At 36.3% G+C, this 17,723-nt stretch overlaps 1 protein-coding gene across 1 annotated transcript in view; it reads right to left on the bottom strand.

Annotated features, from left to right (window-relative positions):
• Nucleotides 1–17,723, bottom strand: part of lrp1bb (low density lipoprotein receptor-related protein 1Bb) — a 251,548-nt gene that overhangs the window by 148,373 nt on the left and 85,452 nt on the right. Inside the window, exon 3 of the mRNA XM_040148223.1 lies at nucleotides 14,716–14,853. Within this exon, the coding sequence (XP_040004157.1) occupies nucleotides 14,716–14,853 (138 nt within the window). The remainder of the gene's footprint in view (nucleotides 1–14,715; nucleotides 14,854–17,723) is intronic.

The raw sequence follows: 17,723 nt of genomic DNA, 5'->3' as shown, positions 1-17,723 counted from the left end.
AAAGCCCAGTAGCCTTTGGTCCTCATTGACCAGAGAGAGTCTGCATGGAAATTTATTAATAGTCCTCACTGGCTCATAGTGGTGAAATGATTCTGGGGTGGCAAAGAGCTGGAGCTCAATAAACTTAGAGAATCTAGAAACACACCATTTCAGAAAGGCAGGGCATTATTCATCTGTGCTTAAAGGGTATGGTGCCAACATAAATTATTCTGTGGCTATTCTATACTCTATTATGCTGGAAAAGTGTGGCCATCGGGTAGAGGTTTTGCCACACTATACTGTAAATGTGCAACCATTTATCCAAGGTGTAGGTGGCAGAAAAAATAAGATTTTGCACTAGACAGGGCATGACACAAAATCATGGGTCCAAGTAATGGTGAGAAAATGTATGTTTTCATCATACTAGAATACATCTTACTGTTATATATATTTAGTTTGTATATGAATATTTTCTTTATATCTTTGAGAAACAAAATACAAATATATACAAATGTATGTCCATACAAATTCAAGTACACTTGTATTTCTCATTCAAATATAAAAAGCGCAATTTTTTTATATAAATATAAATATAAATGACATGATTATTCACATGTATGATGGAAGATTTTGAGTTACAGTTGAGAATCAGCAGTTTGTCATAACTTAAAATAGAAGCCTGTTTACTGATATGCATGAAACAAACTAATAATTTCAGGAGAATACAAAAATTTTGTTGTCATGTGTGACTCAATTTATGAACACATATGTCAGTTTTGAGAGTGATTTCAAAACTGTAAACACATGTACGCTGCTCGGGCTCTGTGTGAAACACCACAGTTGTTTGTAATGATGTCAAAAAAGCTTGGTCTTGCAGTCAGGGGCCAAATTGTTCTCTGACTCCTGAAACTACCCCAGCGTCAAACTGCAAAGAAAATCGTAGTTTCCAACAATGCAGTCTGGAGACATTTTCACAGCCATTTTGTAGACCTTAGGTTACCGCTTAAGGGACTACATTCAGGTACATAAATATTTGGACAGTGACAATTTTCGTGTTTTCACCTGACATACATTATATATATTATACATACATACATACATACATACACACAAATCCTGTCTCCGAAACATTATATTTATATACAAAATAAATCATTTTCATTGGCTAATAGTTTTTGCAGAAAATGTGATGCTGCTGCTTTATTAAAGTAAGACAAACATTTATGTGGATGGGGGGGCTTATCTCAGTCCATGTTGAGTCAGAATGCAGAGATTGTTTCTTTGACCGAACTAACTGAAACACTCAAGACGTGATATGAGGCTATTTTGTTGATAGCATAAGTTAACTTGCCATACAGCTCTCATTATGTTTGTCTGTACACCTATAGTAAAAATAACACATTTCAGGAGCTCATTCATTTACTCTCTAGTTTAATTTGAGGAGAGTTGTTTTGCTTTTAAGAGATGTGGAAAAAGTCAGGAAAAAGGTATTTCATATTTTCCACATGACAAAAAGTAAATCTCTCAGATGTACAGGGTGAAGCACCATGCACAAAAAGAAACATATACTGTATACTTTACATGCGTACAAAAATATAAAAGTACTCAGAAATACACACAATTGTCACTTTCCGGCTCTACCCACAATTTCAAAATGCATTTTCAGCTCAATTTAACAAGACAGCATTAAAGTTTCACCCTCTGAGAATGAAAGTGACAGTCTGTTGGTTCACTGTTAAAACATTTTTTATGTCCTGACACAATGTGGCGCTGATTATGACATCACATAAAAATCACTGCATCTCTCTTGCATTGTTCGGCTCTGAATTACTCACGTTTAACTAGTAACTATCTTAGAGGGGTCAACTAAATTAGAAACAACCACTAGAAAACATTTTTTTCCTACGAAATTGATTAACTCCAGATCAGAACACACACTTCAATTCATCTTGAGTTTGTTCTGTCTATAGGATCAAGCAGAATCTGAATTATAAGCCTAACTACATTTATTTTCTGTAAATATAAGCAACAAGCTGGGAAAGCAAAACATTCATATCACACTAATTCAGAAGACGAGGATGTGTTTTGGTTATGTTTGGGCTATATGGAATGTGATTGTGGCGGACATATTTGGGTGGACCTCAGAACAGCACTCCTGGTGGAGTGGAGCAATGTAAACCTTTAAATTGAAATGACAAAACAGTGAATATAATCGGCCATCATGATAGCTGTAAAAAATTTGCAGGTTGAAAATAACCAGAATTATACCCAACTACAAAGAACCACATGATGGTAAAATTCGTGTGCTTGGGTGGATACATTGTCACTGGCTGCTATCTTTCTGTGGCATTAGCATTTGAATGGTTCATTATAAACAGACTTTTTCTGCCCCTTCTGACTGCCACAGACTTTGAAGGTACTGTATGTCAACAAATCAAAGAAAAACAATGGCTTTTGTGACTGACTGGCTGTTACAGTGGCTCTACAGTAGGGGTCGAAAAGAAAGCTGCATTCTGAAACTGTACGCTTTTAGTATTTTGAGTTAGTAGGTACTTTTTCAAAAAATTGTCAGCCCTTGGCTGCTGATCCAGCCATCTCTGTTTACTCATTCTCAAGCTTGTGCATGGACCCCATGTGACCTATGTATTATTATTCATCGCATGGCATGTTAACTAGCATGCTTCCCTGTTGTGAAGCAGTAAGCAAAAACGACTACATGCCGGGCTAAATATATTCAAAATGAATCCTTATATCTGCTCAAAGACACCGGATGATCAGCTGTCCCTCTTGGAAAACACTGAGTGCTGTAGGGATTGTATATCTGCGACTGAGCCTGTTTGATGCTTTTCACATATCTAGGTGCTATCTCTGCACTGATACTATTGACTGCAAATATGCTACTCTGTACGTTGAAGAGAGATTCTCTTTGTACTTTACAAAAGATTTCTGTTGTCTGTCTGTCATTTATAATCTTTCGTACATAGTATTATTGTAAATGTGGGCATTAATGAAAAATACATCTTGAAACTTATCTCTGATAAATGATTTTTATGCTGTCTACAATACAGCCTCCTGCAAATGTGAGGGATAATAAAGCTATAAAGACACATTGGCAAGGAAAGACTGCACTTGAATGATGAATTGTAAGCACAAAGTTGAGAAACAGCATACTAATTTGCCCAATTATTTTCTCCTAAAAGTATAATGACTGCATCTTCAAAGAAGTGACTACTGAAGTTCAGAACTCATGCAGAAATATTCATAAGTTGCTGAACAAACAGATATAAAACACCCAACAATTTGAGCCTTGTCATCCAATATCCTTTCACAATGTAGGAAACTCAGATTTGTATAATATTTGAATCACCGAAATATGCGGTCAAATGTTACTCAGTCTGAAGCAAAGATGCATATGCATTCACAACAGCAAGCACAGTCTAATTTGCAGTATACTGCAGTGTAATTTGCTATAATCAGATGTATCAACAGAATAATTCTAGCAATTTGACATAATTAATTCCATTTGTTTTCACATTATGCCTGGTTTAAAAAATGGATGGTTAAGATATGTGGAGCTCAGAGGAGGTTCTGCTGCTTCGTTGTTAGGGGTTTTGAGAAAGTTATGATTCCCTCAAAATCTATCAGTAATCTGAAAATTGCAATGTCAATATACTGTATCTCTGGCAGAGCATATGGTGGGTTTAAATTAACAAAAAAAACATGAGGTCAAGCTTTCATATTTGAGAGGGGGAACGGCCAATTTAGAGCACAGACACTACAATTTCAGCATGTAGAGAATGGTAAATATATCATCACATACAATGAAATAACAAAATATACCCACCCAAAAATCAGAGTCAAGCCAAGTAATCATTTAGGTCTTTTTACTTAATCAATTCTTTCAGTTTTGGCAACTTTGTGCTATGAGATGATAGAAAAAAAAACTACTGAAATCAAACTGAGCTCAGTATTTGTTCTGGCGTGTGTTGTTATTAGGTAAAAACTGTAATCACAAAAAATATATATATATTTTTTTTTTTTCTGCAGTGACAGCACCTTTTACATTAGTTTATCCAGGGGACAGATCCAGTGCAAGTTTGCAAAATTGCACCCATACAGGACTCTAACCAATGCTAACATTAGCAAGCAAGGCTTTCACTTTCTAAGTGGTAGATAGTTGACCTAGCTTGCTGGCTTCCACTTTCCGTATGGAACACAAACTTATCAGCTCGATGGGTCCTCCCAAATTTTTAATGTTGTAGAGGAGCTTTTTGGGCTTGTTGAAAAAGTGGAAAAGAAAAAAACATGTATCAATGTTTGTAGGCTGTATAGGACTATAATTTGCCTCAGCCAGTATAGCACCATGGAAGCTGACAACACTAGCAACATTTGTTCTTTTTGTCAGTCAACAGCTGCCATGGGGAATGCCCACATCCGACTCATACAGTATCTGCTGCAGTATGGACCATTACCTAATGCTATCTCACTGATAAAAAAAAATAGTGTTAACTGTTGAAGTCAGTCTGAAAACTTTTCATTTAGTTAGCACAAGACTGAGGCAGAAGGACAAGCACCTTCTCCTGTGAGAAACACTCAAGGATTGACTTTATAATACAAGGACGTTGTTCCAGAAGGGATTTCAATGACAGGAGGAGCAGCAAGTTCCCTGAAAAACAGTGGTTAATTGCGGGTGTTATTATTACTGGGATGGGGGTGAAAAAATACTCACATACTATATGCAATCGACGAGATTAAAATCACTGACCAGTCCAGGTTGTTTTAAAATCACCCTACATCTCCCAGAAAAATAAACTCAGTGCAAATGGAGCTATGCATACTGTTACCACAAATACATCCAAAACTATTTATCTTCTTTTGAAAGGATGGAAAAAATATTCATCATAGCTGCAGTATCATAATTTGTATTAGTTTTCACAAAAAGTGTGATTAATTAAATTTTCAGTTCAACTTTAAAGTTTTTGCTACGTTCATATAATTGAAAAAATACAGTAACATTGAAGTTCTGCCTATTTGGAACATAAAATTCACTCCACAGCATCACTGAAACAAAAAGTGACGCATCTAGCAGACCACTTGAGCAGAAGTTTCTCAGACCTTCCACATTCAGCCACACAGATGGCAGAGTATGAATGGTGAGTGTGTATTGGCAAAGGAACAGTGCCAAACAAGAAGCCTCACCATTAGCAAGAAAAGACTATCCCAAGGCTAACAGTCAGATTGCCCCATCTGGCCCAATTATAGCTTTCCTTTAGGGATGGCTATGGCCTTTGTCTGAATAGCCAGCCTTTCCCCAAAACTCTGTTTGCAGTCAAAGCCTGTATTTAAAGTGGGACCAAATTAAAATGCAAACCCAACACAGAAGGCACAGCCATGGCTGGCACAAGGACCTTTAATGAGTGGAATTTCCACCCATAAATTAGAAGCTTAACCCATCCTCCAGGTCTCTAGCTGTGGTTGGTATCCTCTGGGTGGCAAGACAGACAAGATTGATTCCACAACGATGAAACTGGGTCATATATTCTCTAGAGTTCAAACATTCCAGAAGTGTGTGCAGGGAAATATTATTTCTATAAAATGTTCACTATGATTGCAGTGACACAATTTATTGACAAGTCTTTAGATAGTATCTGAGAAGCTTAAGTGTGTCAGCTTTGATGTGACATGGAGCTGTCCGGATGGTCTAGAAGGTATAATTTTCCCAAGAAATTGAGAGCTTCATGTGCATATACATGTACTTTTCAAAAAAGTAATCCTGTAGCTCAAACTAGGGCTCAAATGTGACAGTAAATGTTGTTAATCCCTCAAAGCACAATTTGCTGAGGGATTTGAGAACTGGTGCACTGCCAGGCATCTGACATGCCCTTAAATATTGGAAGAAACATCATGGGTGTGGGTGTAGAAATCTTCCACCAAACAATGAAATCTTAATTCTAACCACTTCTGAGGAATAAAATCCGCTGTAATAGGATTTGATGACACCAGATTGTTTCCTCATATTAGGGAAAGTAATGATATGAGTGACAATATCTTTCCACACTGTCGAACAACAAAGTAAGATGCATGAAATATTGATTGCCAGTGTCTACTGTTGTTCGTGTTTGTGTTGTTTGTGTTTCTGTTAGTGTGTAGTGAGGCCTGGCAGTCAGTTGTAACCAGTCATTTCCAAGTCTTTTTACCAGGATTACAAGACTTGGAACTTAAACTTCTCAAAAAGTATAGCAAAAAATGACACAGGATTTAAAATTAGATGACTTTAATACATGTAATACTTTGACAAATGCCTTGGAAATAACCTTGAAATCATTAGATATACCTCTGTATCGAAAGCTAAAATAAGAAATAAAATACTACTGAAAAATACAACTTCATATTCTCTAGTAAAGTGACTGCACTGAGGTAGAGTAACGCACTAAAAGCATAGCACATTGCAGGGTAGCACCGGGAGGAAAGCAATCACTTTGACTACTTACTACAAATGTTCCATCCATTAGAGGGCCAAAAATTTAATAAATATGCTAATATGTTACAGTCTACAAGGCTGGATGGCAATGCATTTTCAACCTACTGAGAAACGCTAAAAAAAAATATTGAGCTGAGCATCACAAGAGCATCACTTATCACAGCCTACTTCACCCTGTGTTTGTTTGTTTGAGAGGTCGTCATGAAAAGTTAATCAAGTGAGAAAATTGAATACTTTTCAGAACAAAGGATGGGAGGGAAGGTATATATTTGACATTGTCTATTTTTCAGAGGCTTTATCAGAAGAAAATAAATAAAAGCATATACTATTGTTTTCTGTATTATTTTTATTATCAGTTAGAGTCAGGTATTAGAAAATACAATTATTGTTTGTGTTTGCCATAGAAGATGAACCAGGAGACAATACTTTCTTACTTCCAAATCAGTAATGAGATTTTTTTCTGTTACTTTTCAGCCAGCACTCTCAGCTGGCAGACAACTATAATTCAAATCCTCAAATAGTTTAAATCGGTGTTCTCTGCAGAGGGCAAACACATTGCCTTTGACAAGCTGTGCTATGACATGGAAATCATTGCTGTATAAAAGTCCAGATTACCCTTACATGGGAGAAGCAGATCCATATATTTTGGGATCAAATATATTAGAGAGCCTGTCAAAGCAGAGTGCTGGGAGAGGCTGCTGCACCTCATCACTGTAACATTCAACAACATTCAGAGGATTACTTTTGCTGATGATTTTCTGTTGGCATGAGTGAGATTGGCACAGGGTGACAATGAAAGCGAAATCAAATACTGTATGTAATCACAAGCAAATATACTCTATAGAAAGCAATTTGTGGCAATTTTTGTGTGGTCATCTATAAGACTCTGATTTTTGGGGAGATCACTAACATTGCAGTTAAAGTATCTCGAAATCTAAGAGATGAGTGCAATCCCATCTGTGTTGGTGACTTCTAAGAAACAGCTGAAATTGTTTCTAACTGTATATATTCCAGCTCAGAAATGCATTTCTTTACAAGATCCACTTATCTGCCTCTCAGGGAAGTTCAAATATGGATATATTGCACTTTTTTTCAGGATAACCAAGGCCACTTGAAAATAAAGCAAACAGTGGATTGAATAGTTGCAGTCAACAGTTACAATGGATTAAATACATGAAGAAATGATCTTATAGCTCATTACATTACAAGGATCCAGCTACTATAATCAGTGAAATCTGAGTTTTGGTCTAACTGCCAGTAACGATGAGCTTTCAATAGGACTGTATGAATTTAGGAACATTTTTAATTGCAATTCTTCTGACCAATATTGCAGATGGTCTACATCGTATATAACAATAAGATCTATCGCCAACTTACAGTATGTTTTTTTCTACATGATTAAAATCTGATATACCACAGTTCCTTGTTGATGCACAGGTATGTGGCGTCAGAAAGTTTTTGAAAGGATGCGGAGAAGGAAACGTTTTTCAACCGCTGTAACTCTTTGCCTATAAAAAATTAGACTTTCTATTCCCCCCCCCCCTTCTTTTGAAAGTTGAACCGAAATCACTTAGACCCCTATTCTTCAGCTTATCAGTCCTGTTTCAAGTTGTAGATGTGCATCAAATTTTTTGTCCCCTTTTGTGTCTTGTCTCATTTTTAAACACGTGCCCTTATCAGCCTGATGCTCACAGCAACATAACAAGCCAACAGACCTTCAATCACACCATCTGTCAAAGTGAGCTGACGTACCGTATAGCACAGGGAGCTGGAAAGTCTGTTTCATGCGGTCGTATGTGTAAGCCTGACTTGACCAGTGGGAAAGATAGGGTTAAAAACCCCATCTTTTAACAACTGTACTAGCAAATGGAGACAATTATAGTTCATTTACAAAACTCACAAGACTGAAATTTAGACAAGGGTAGATAATAAATAGTTGATACAGAACACTGACCATTTTTCCCTGAGAGAACAAGCTTGAAAATTTAGCACAATTTAGAGAGGAGAAAGATCAGAGAGCAACAAATCAGAGCCTACATAGGGAAGAAATGGCTATGGTTGTATTCTGTGCAGTGAGTAAGCTACATGTATAAAACCTTAAACAGAACACTATATTAAAATAGGGCTCTAGATATGTATATAAAGTGTTTGAGTCAAGTGTTTTGTGTGAATTTTGCAGAGTAACTACCTGTCTGAACTAGTTTCACAGGCCTCATTCTTTTAAGCCTGGGAGGTTAACAAAGCATGACATGTATTTCTTGTGTGCCATTTATGATACTGAAATAGAGCTGCTTTCTGTGTGTATAGTAATCGCGAGCTATTATTAAATAAGTAAAGTAATCGCAAGCTATTATTGCATGAGAAAAGTAATCACGATTTATTATTAAATGAGGTTGTTAATGATGAATGTATTTGTGTGGGTCGAGCTTAATCAGGGATAAAAATATCAAGAGTACTTAGAGATGTGTTGTCTAAATGTCAGCAGAAGTAAAAGATGCGCACTGTGTGCCTGCAGTCACCTTTTACTTGTCTAACTGCTCACCCGTGTCTAGTCAGTTATTTGACTTAAACATTCAGTCACTTAGAACTACAATAACAATGAATTGAATTAATTGCAAAAATAAAAAGAAGATGGGGACAACCCAGTAGTATTACGTGTCATTTTAAATCAATAATAATGCTTGTTGATTCAAGCTTTGTGCTTGAATATAAAATAATACATACACACACACACATATATACACACACACATGCACGCACACGCAGTTAAAAAATAATAAAAAATACAAAGACAAAGGCATACATACATAAACAATCATATAGGCATACATACACACATTGCACAGGAACTCTCTTAACATGAGAAGGCACAGACATATCTGTAGTTCCATGACACTGACATATGTTCTCACTCTAGAGATTGCACACAGCAAATGCAATTACAGTTGGAGATTGTATTTCTGGTATTTCTTCCTATGAGTAATATTGGTTGAGAGTGCTACAATACACATGCAACTCCCATTTAATTGCACCATGTGCACTAGGGCTCTCACTTTTTATTCAAAATTTTGTTCAGATGTGTGGAAATATATATTCGAACTGTAATGAGCTGTTTGAATCTGTTATATGAACTGCATTCGAAATTAATTCAAATGACCAATGTGCTTTTGAAAAAGTGACAGCCCTAATGTGCACTGAGAAGGGCACAAAAATACCATATAAATTGGCAAAGAACTGTATTGAAAACAATCTCATAACCCTGCTGCCATGAAAACTGAGCCCAGGCTTTTGTGTTTTATCACATGTATCTGAATCATAAAAGTCAGTCCTGATGATCTTTCTGGGCATTCACACAAAAATCGCATTATTTATTCTTTGTGTAGGCACAATATGCATAGAAAAGTGTCAGTTATGACATACTAATGTCAACATACCAGTAATTAAAGCCAATTTGTAAAATCTCTCATGTGGAAATAGCATATTTATATGGCATATATGGCATATTCTGATGGCACAACTTTTTGTTTTTAGAAAAATTACACAATCTTAGCGAAAATGGTTGCAGTCCATCCATCACCACTATCATAATATACAGTAACTACTAGGGGAAAGTCAGGAAGTTAGAAAATGCAATCAGATTGAAATTCAATAAATGGAGTTCAGATATTTAAAATAAGTTAAAAAAAAACGGAATGAGGATCTAAATTTGATCAAATGTCATAATTTGAAGGCAATTATCATACAGTAACTGAGACTAAAAGCAATTTGCTGTAGATGAATAGTAAATGAAGAGTAGAGCAGACTATCACTGGATTTTATCATTCAGTTAATTTCCTGCACTATACAGTATAGTCAAGGCTGCAAAGCTGACCAACTTTAAGACAGCAACATGATGGTGTTGAGTTGGCATCATTTATCAGTGATTTTTGATAACACTGCTGAAAAATGTGCTATCATTTTAAAGTCTCGAGAAAGATTCCATTACTGCTTCAAAAAGAAAAGTGCACACGCAAGAACTTAGTACTGACAAATATTTCTATTTCTGTCAATTACTTTGTCATCATGGTTTATTCCCACAACAAAAACCAATATTTCTTTGGTGACTGTGGTATAAACCAGAATCTTTTCCCAAATAGGATAACGGTACATGATCTGTTTTCGAACTGATAGCGCCACTTTAATATGGAAATATTGAGTAAACTGTTTGAACAGACATGCATTAAGCCTGGCATCAGAATTAAGCTTTCATTTTTAAATCTAGGAGAGACCTAAAGCCAAGCCATGTGGGTTGACAGAATCTCCAAATTCAGTGTCTAAGCAGCTCCAGGCTGTTGCTTTTTTTCCCCAGAGTATTCATTTGGAAGAAATTTGTTTGTGTTCACTTTCTGGGACTGCCCTAAAGATAACATATGAAGTCTGAAGTTGAATTGTGTTTATTTAAGTCTGACATTTGTCTTACTCAATGCACGCTGTGGAGACTTCAGAGATCCCACCGCACAGCCATGAGCGTGCTTTTAAGAATGAGCAAGTGTGCCGAAGGTGAACGAAAAGAGTTTGGTGGTTTTCCATCTGGGCACCTTCATATCAAGGCCTCTTGGGATGTTCAGCATGTATATTCATAAGAGGTGGGCAGGAAAGGGAGGGAAAAAAAAGTTTTATAAGAGACCCAGCTGGTTACCTAAAACTTGTCTTTGGTGACCTCAATTTCTCCTGCTTCCCAATGAGTTCAGTCTGTCCATGTGGGACTAAGCATACACTGTTCAGTATGTGTCCCTGTGTGAACTTAAGTAGAGGGCTGGCACCAAACAAACTTAAACACACCATTGTGTATTATCATTAACAGGAAGTCAGAAATCTAAAGAAAGAAAAGAAATTCATATTTTATTCAAGATTAATTTATTCTTTGAGAGAGAACAAATCTTTGTACTGCTTCAGGCTAGGTAGTTGTGAAACAACTGACTGCAGCATCGCATTACGATTTGGATTGTTAGCATACAGATCACACATTCTTACACATCAGATAGTGCCTTTTAAAGGAATTCAGAACACAGAGGTGCTATGTTACCCATCCACTGACAAGGGATGTGTGAAATGACATCACACAGATGAAAAAAAAAAAAAAAAAAGGATGTCTAGAATTCACAAGGTGAAAACAATGTTGAACCCAGACTGAAACCCACCACAGTAATGTAAGAGGCCAGACAATGACGACAAGGCCAACACAGAGGGATCATTGATTTAAAAAAGTAAAAATCCTTAAATTCTATGCAAGGCCTTAGCAAGGTTACTTAACAGGACTGACCATGACTCAACGGGAAGTGAATACAAAAGCAGATGGGGCTGGAGTTACGGCTGCGATAAATATAAAGAGCGTTTTTAAAAATGCTCCATTTGAGTGGAATAAAAGTAGAATTGCATTTGTGCATGGCACTAAACATCTTAAGGAGCCGAAAATATTGTTTTTTGTGAAGGTAAAAGATAGTTTAGTGTGACAAAAATTTAGATTTAAGTTTAAGTTGTAGTAGGCAAAATGTGAATGTTAGATTTACTACAATGCACCACTTGATGAGGAAATTTAAGTTTGTAAAGTGCACCTTGATTGGAGGCTATAGAAAGTTGATGTGTAGGTGTATCCAAAATAATTAACAATAAAAAACATGATTAATTTACATTGGAAATATTTAAAATGGATTCTGCAAAGGATTTGAAGCCCAATTTCTATTGTTAATGGTGAATACTGCTGTGCAACATAACGTTTCCTCACTGAAACGAAAGAGTGAAATATGCAGTAGATCTCCTGTTTGGTAGCCGTATGCTATAAAATACCTGACATTCTGATCTAGACACTTTGAACAAAACATTTAAAATGCAAAGCAGTCCAAATTAGGCTGATGAATAAGAGCATACGTGCATCTGGATTTATTGGTATTTCAACTGTGGCTCTATCCTTCATTTAACTTGTTGCATTTTCAATTAGAGAAAAAAATAACTTTAAGTGGAGGGAGGTCTTGAAACCGTGGTCTGTGAAATCACTTTAAACTTCAGATTCACTTGTGAAAAACATCAAATGTTTATACCAATGACTAAGTAGTACAGCATACAGAAGCTTTTGAGATACCTGAATTTTATTTCTGATGGACAATAATATAATTACACAATTGTACAATTATTTATATTTTTTTATATTAAGATGTTTTAATTTAAAAGAGCCCAAAACGTTTGGATTATTTTATTTTACTCATGGGTCTTTGAGATATAACAAAAAAAGTAAGGTTTTGTGCAACTGAAGCCTTATTATTTTTGTATTCTTTCTGTACTTTGTCTTTCTTACTTTACTCAGGAGTTGCAAGTTGCACTGATGCATTGTACCCATGGAGAAGATTCCAGGAAGACTTTGTGCTGCTGCTTTGCCTCCAAAATACAAAAAAGCACAACCAAGCACACATCATATTCAACCAGAGGAAACATTTAAAAGAACCGAATTCCAGTAAATTAAAAACAAACAAACAAACAAACAAACAAACAAACGAACCTCTGTCCAACCTTCTGTTTCCAAGTTTCTTTTACTTTCTTGGGACACTGTGGCAAATGAAGTGACATTAGTGCTACCAGCCAGATACAGCATGGTGAGGCTTACTGCTATTATATTTTAATTGTGTGCCAGCAGTATATTAGAATAGTGTCTAATCTGTTTCCTTTTGGGGGTCTGAAACAGAGACGGTAACTAACAAGTTGCAAGCAATTTTAATGTATTGTTATCTATTATCTCAAGCTGTAAGTGTAAAGGACTCCTTTGCATGAACATACTTTATATAAAGTTGAATTCAGTACCTGATCATTTTGATTTTTATCACCTTGCCTTTCCAGCATCGGTAGATTACCTGCCATCTTCCTGCCTGTCATGACACACTTTTGCAATATAGCACAAATAATGGGAGACATCTGAGCCTGCAAAAAATGCTTGTGTGGTTTACCGGGGCTGACTCGAGCGTTCTCCCAGGTGGCATTTTACATTTTTATTAAACCTGACATGACATGAACGCAGTATGTATTTGAACCATGCTTGCAGACCTATTATTCTGCTTTGCTGTTAAGCTGAATGAATAGGACCTCAAGTATTAACCCTGAAGATCACTGTGTAGCTCAAACAAATCAGCAGATCCGGGAAGTAGTCAGAGCGGGGAATCAAATTTATACTACTGCAGTTACATTAGTTTCTCTGAACCCCAGGCCTCTATTTAGCCCTAAAACAGGTTATGTAAACACTTGATTTATGCTAGGTGTAACCATGTGAGGTGATCTATAAACTTTAATAGCAACTTTTAAAGCAAAACAGCTCCATTGTACACTGTAACAATGTCTTCCCACCTCAATCAATATTGATTTACTTCCATTTATCTCGTCACAGGCACCCTACCGAGTAAATTCTTCAACGCAAGCATTAGAGTGAAACACTGGAACAAAAGTTTGCTGCTCTGTGCCTCCAAACATGCTTTTGGACTCTTCAGCTTTGAATCAGAGACTATCATTTCCTTGCACCTAGCACTCAAAAAGAGACAAAGCCCAGCACGACTTCAACTGTCTTTCAGGTCAAAAAAGGTTGTGGTTCCTGCCAGACAGGTGCTAATGTTGTGCCAAGACTACAGCAATCACGAGGCAGATGCTGCCTTATCACAGAAACCAGGTGTCCATAGCAGCTTGCTATAGCTGCTAAGAATGCGAGCAACAACAAAAACTTGTGTACAACACAACACCTGGTGCTACTGTCCTGCTGTGTCTCTTGCCTGCTCTGACAGCAATGATGACGAGAAGTCACCTTGGCAACCAGTTTAACCGCAAAAGTTAGAAAGTGCCAGCTCAAGCCACTATATCTCATTTTCCTTACCAAACATCAACTATTAAGGGATGAATTTAGAGGTAACAGTGTTCATCTGTGTGCATTTGAAAATGAACCTTAAACTCCCCTACAATAATGGAAAACCCAACTTTAGCTTTACTTGACTGAATAATGGTTTTGAATATCGAACCTCTTATGCAAAGCATATTAGCAGGAAATAAAAGCAAAACATTTTTCCATGGCTGTATATTTTACAAATTCAAAACAGATTTAAAGGATAAAATAAATTTCACAATCTTTATAATCCAAATAAAATGAGTGTGATGTAATCAATTACCATACTAATAAAAATACTTAATTTATGTATTCATACCAAAGGCAAAACGAATCAGGATATGAAAACATATTTAACTCTTACCTCTACAGTGGACTCCTTCATCGTAGCCGTCTTCACAGTCTCTAGCCCCATTGCAAAGTTTGTTAAAATGAATACATTTTTTTGTCCCTATACACTGTATGTGATTGAGGGGACATCTGATCACCACCTCCTGTGCACCTGAAAAAGAGAAAAGATACAGTGTCAAAAATCTGAAAATCTATTTATTTAGACATTAGTAAATTGTACTGTATCAGTTTAGTGCAAAGCCAAATGAGTTTTATATAGTAATACTTTTTTCAGCATGTGGAGTAAAACTTACAGAGGGAGACCAAAAGACCATATGTGACAAAGAATTCCATTGTCATTATCATTTGTATTTTTTGAAGGTATACACATTTTTTTTCCATTATTTGAGTACCTTCTCAAAGTGCTGATACTATATGACCTCTTTGATAGGAGGAGGTAGAACTTATACATATGCAAATGTATTTATACTTCACAGCATTGTTCTTTACACAAAACAGATGTTCACCACACCGCTCTGCTGCCGCACTGGTGAAGTCCTATAACAAACTGCGCGACTCTCTCTGCCAGCAGAGAGCAGCTGTTTAAGGATTCATGAGGCACATAGGTGACCCTCATTCCTGTGGCAGCCACAAGAGCCCATAAAACACAGCTGACCACTGCACCACCACTGTAAATGTGTCACATCTCCACCTTAACTACACTGATGTCAATTACCAATGTGCCGCTGCAGCCACTTAATAGGAAGATTTATAACACACGTGATGGGATCTGTAACAATCTCTGGTGTTCTCCCAGCCATAAGAACTCACATCCCACCATCTTGACTGGGCAATTAGTTAATCACTGTATCCATTTCTACTTTGTAAGTTAAGAGATGCCACAATTAATGTGGCTATTACAAAGATGACGGTCATCCCGTGCTGATTTACAGAGAGGATATGTGGACAAGTAGGTATGCTTCTGTATTGACACAATAATGACTCATATTAGTTTCTCCTCCCAAGCATTTTAATGCCTTAAAAGGGTGACAGGAGTTCTTCTTTTTTAATGAATATTTCTTGGCTGTCTCTTCAAGCCCCAGTGATTCAAACTATTTTTATGCCACATTTAGGTAAGTCAAATATAAGTGACCTTGTCTCAGAGTTCATATTTCATACATGAGCAAACTGGCAGCATCATCTGCCATGCTCCAGAAAGTGTTTAAAGCATCACTTGTTTCATTTCCCTCTCTCTTCCAGCTCCTTTTGGGATGGACTTTTTGATAATGTTTTGTCTCTCTCTGTCTCTCTATATTTTTTTATATAATATACTGGAAACTAATGAAAAAAGGTAAAAAATTTTAACACTGCAAAACAGTTAATACATCTTACAAATTTGGAATCAAACTCAGGTAAGTGGTAGATCTTATTGTTTGACCGTCAAAAGGCTAACACTTTACCATAACTGCCATATTTATAAATTTATTATCAGTATATCAACATTTGCTATTCAATAAAATAACACTATAATGGAGTTGTAAGTAGATGTAAGTGTTTCTTAATGTGTTTGTAAACAACAGGAACTCCTGTGGACACTCATAAGTGGACAGATAATGAATGACATTAAAACACAGGTGTAAGAATATTAAATATTTCTTCATAAGAGAAGTTATAATTGTTGACACTTTAAATCAATACTTATATCTGCTTACAACTAAATTATAGTGTTTAATATACCATTTATTAAATATCTGTATACTGATTATATGGTTAATTCTAAATGAGGTTGGCATGGGGGGGTTAAAGTAAAGTGGGACTGTTTTAAGTTTCAAAATACACAGGAAAATTTCATTTACTACAGAAAAAGGGACACTGTAACAGAACATCCAACCCAGTGCCACACCATAGCACAGGTCCATTTGGCAAAGTTGCTATTTAACACACAGCTGTAAGGGTCTCTGACAATGTTAGTGTTGTCAGCCTGTCCCCTTGCTTTCTCTCCACATGAGTTCTAATCTAATGTGATAAGGGGAAGGATGGTGCATGAATATTCAGTGGCTCTGATCTGTCATGCAGTTGTACACAGATGGTCTCTCAACGGCTGAAGTGCTCAGAATTCCTGTCAATTCCCACACTACTGTACTATGTTGGATGATCGCTCAAAGTCGGATATACAGGATAGTACACTATTTCATGTAATGCATCCTCTGACAGCTATACTATCCGATGGTAATTACAACTCCCTAGAGACTACTTGCAATGATGAGCAGTAAGATGAGCAAACATATACAAAACCATTACTAACGTAATGCATTGAAAGGTAAAATACTGTATATCATAACTGCATTTCTAGATTCAGTGTTTCAACAAATGTGATGATAACCTTGTACTTCTAAAAAGAAATTTCATTATATATTAATGTATATTTAGTTATAGCCATCAAGTAGAGATTTTTCTATGTATTATATTTATGGATGTATATGGAAGCTTAGGGTCTGTAAGATAATATACTGTGGAAAGCTAAGTCTCATTGTTAAAATTTAGAGGACACAGTTATGCCCAAAGTTAATGGAAACACATCAGAGGCAAATAAAGAAGGGTTTGCTGATTTACAGACAGACAGATAGATTAGCAGACTGATAGATAGAAGGAGTAAATGCAGATAAACTGTGGTAATTCCCTGTTGTATTAGGTAATTCCCAATGTATATATCTCTAATTATTTTAGATAAAAACTGTGCGGTCTCAGTAATGGTTTCATAAATGAATAATGTCCAAAGATGAAATGGGCAAGCACACTTAAATACCAGTTTAATGATAACACCTTCAGTGGAAGGCAGATGTTCCCCTGGTAAGCTAAAAACGGTTATAGTGTGATATGCTTATTCAGGCAAAGTGGGAAACATTTAAGTACTGCATCAATATTTATCAATGTCTTACTTTACAATAAAAACTATTAATCCAAATAACACATTCCCATCTTGTCTAAATTCTGCACATCTATTACTGGTACTGCTGCAAGCAATCTCATATTTGTTTTGTA

This window comes from Xiphias gladius, chromosome 16 (genome assembly GCF_016859285.1).
Source record: "Xiphias gladius isolate SHS-SW01 ecotype Sanya breed wild chromosome 16, ASM1685928v1, whole genome shotgun sequence".
NCBI lineage: Eukaryota > Metazoa > Chordata > Actinopteri > Istiophoriformes > Xiphiidae > Xiphias > Xiphias gladius.
Note: the sequence above shows the minus strand (reverse complement) of the source record. Positions and strands in the feature narration are given on the sequence as shown.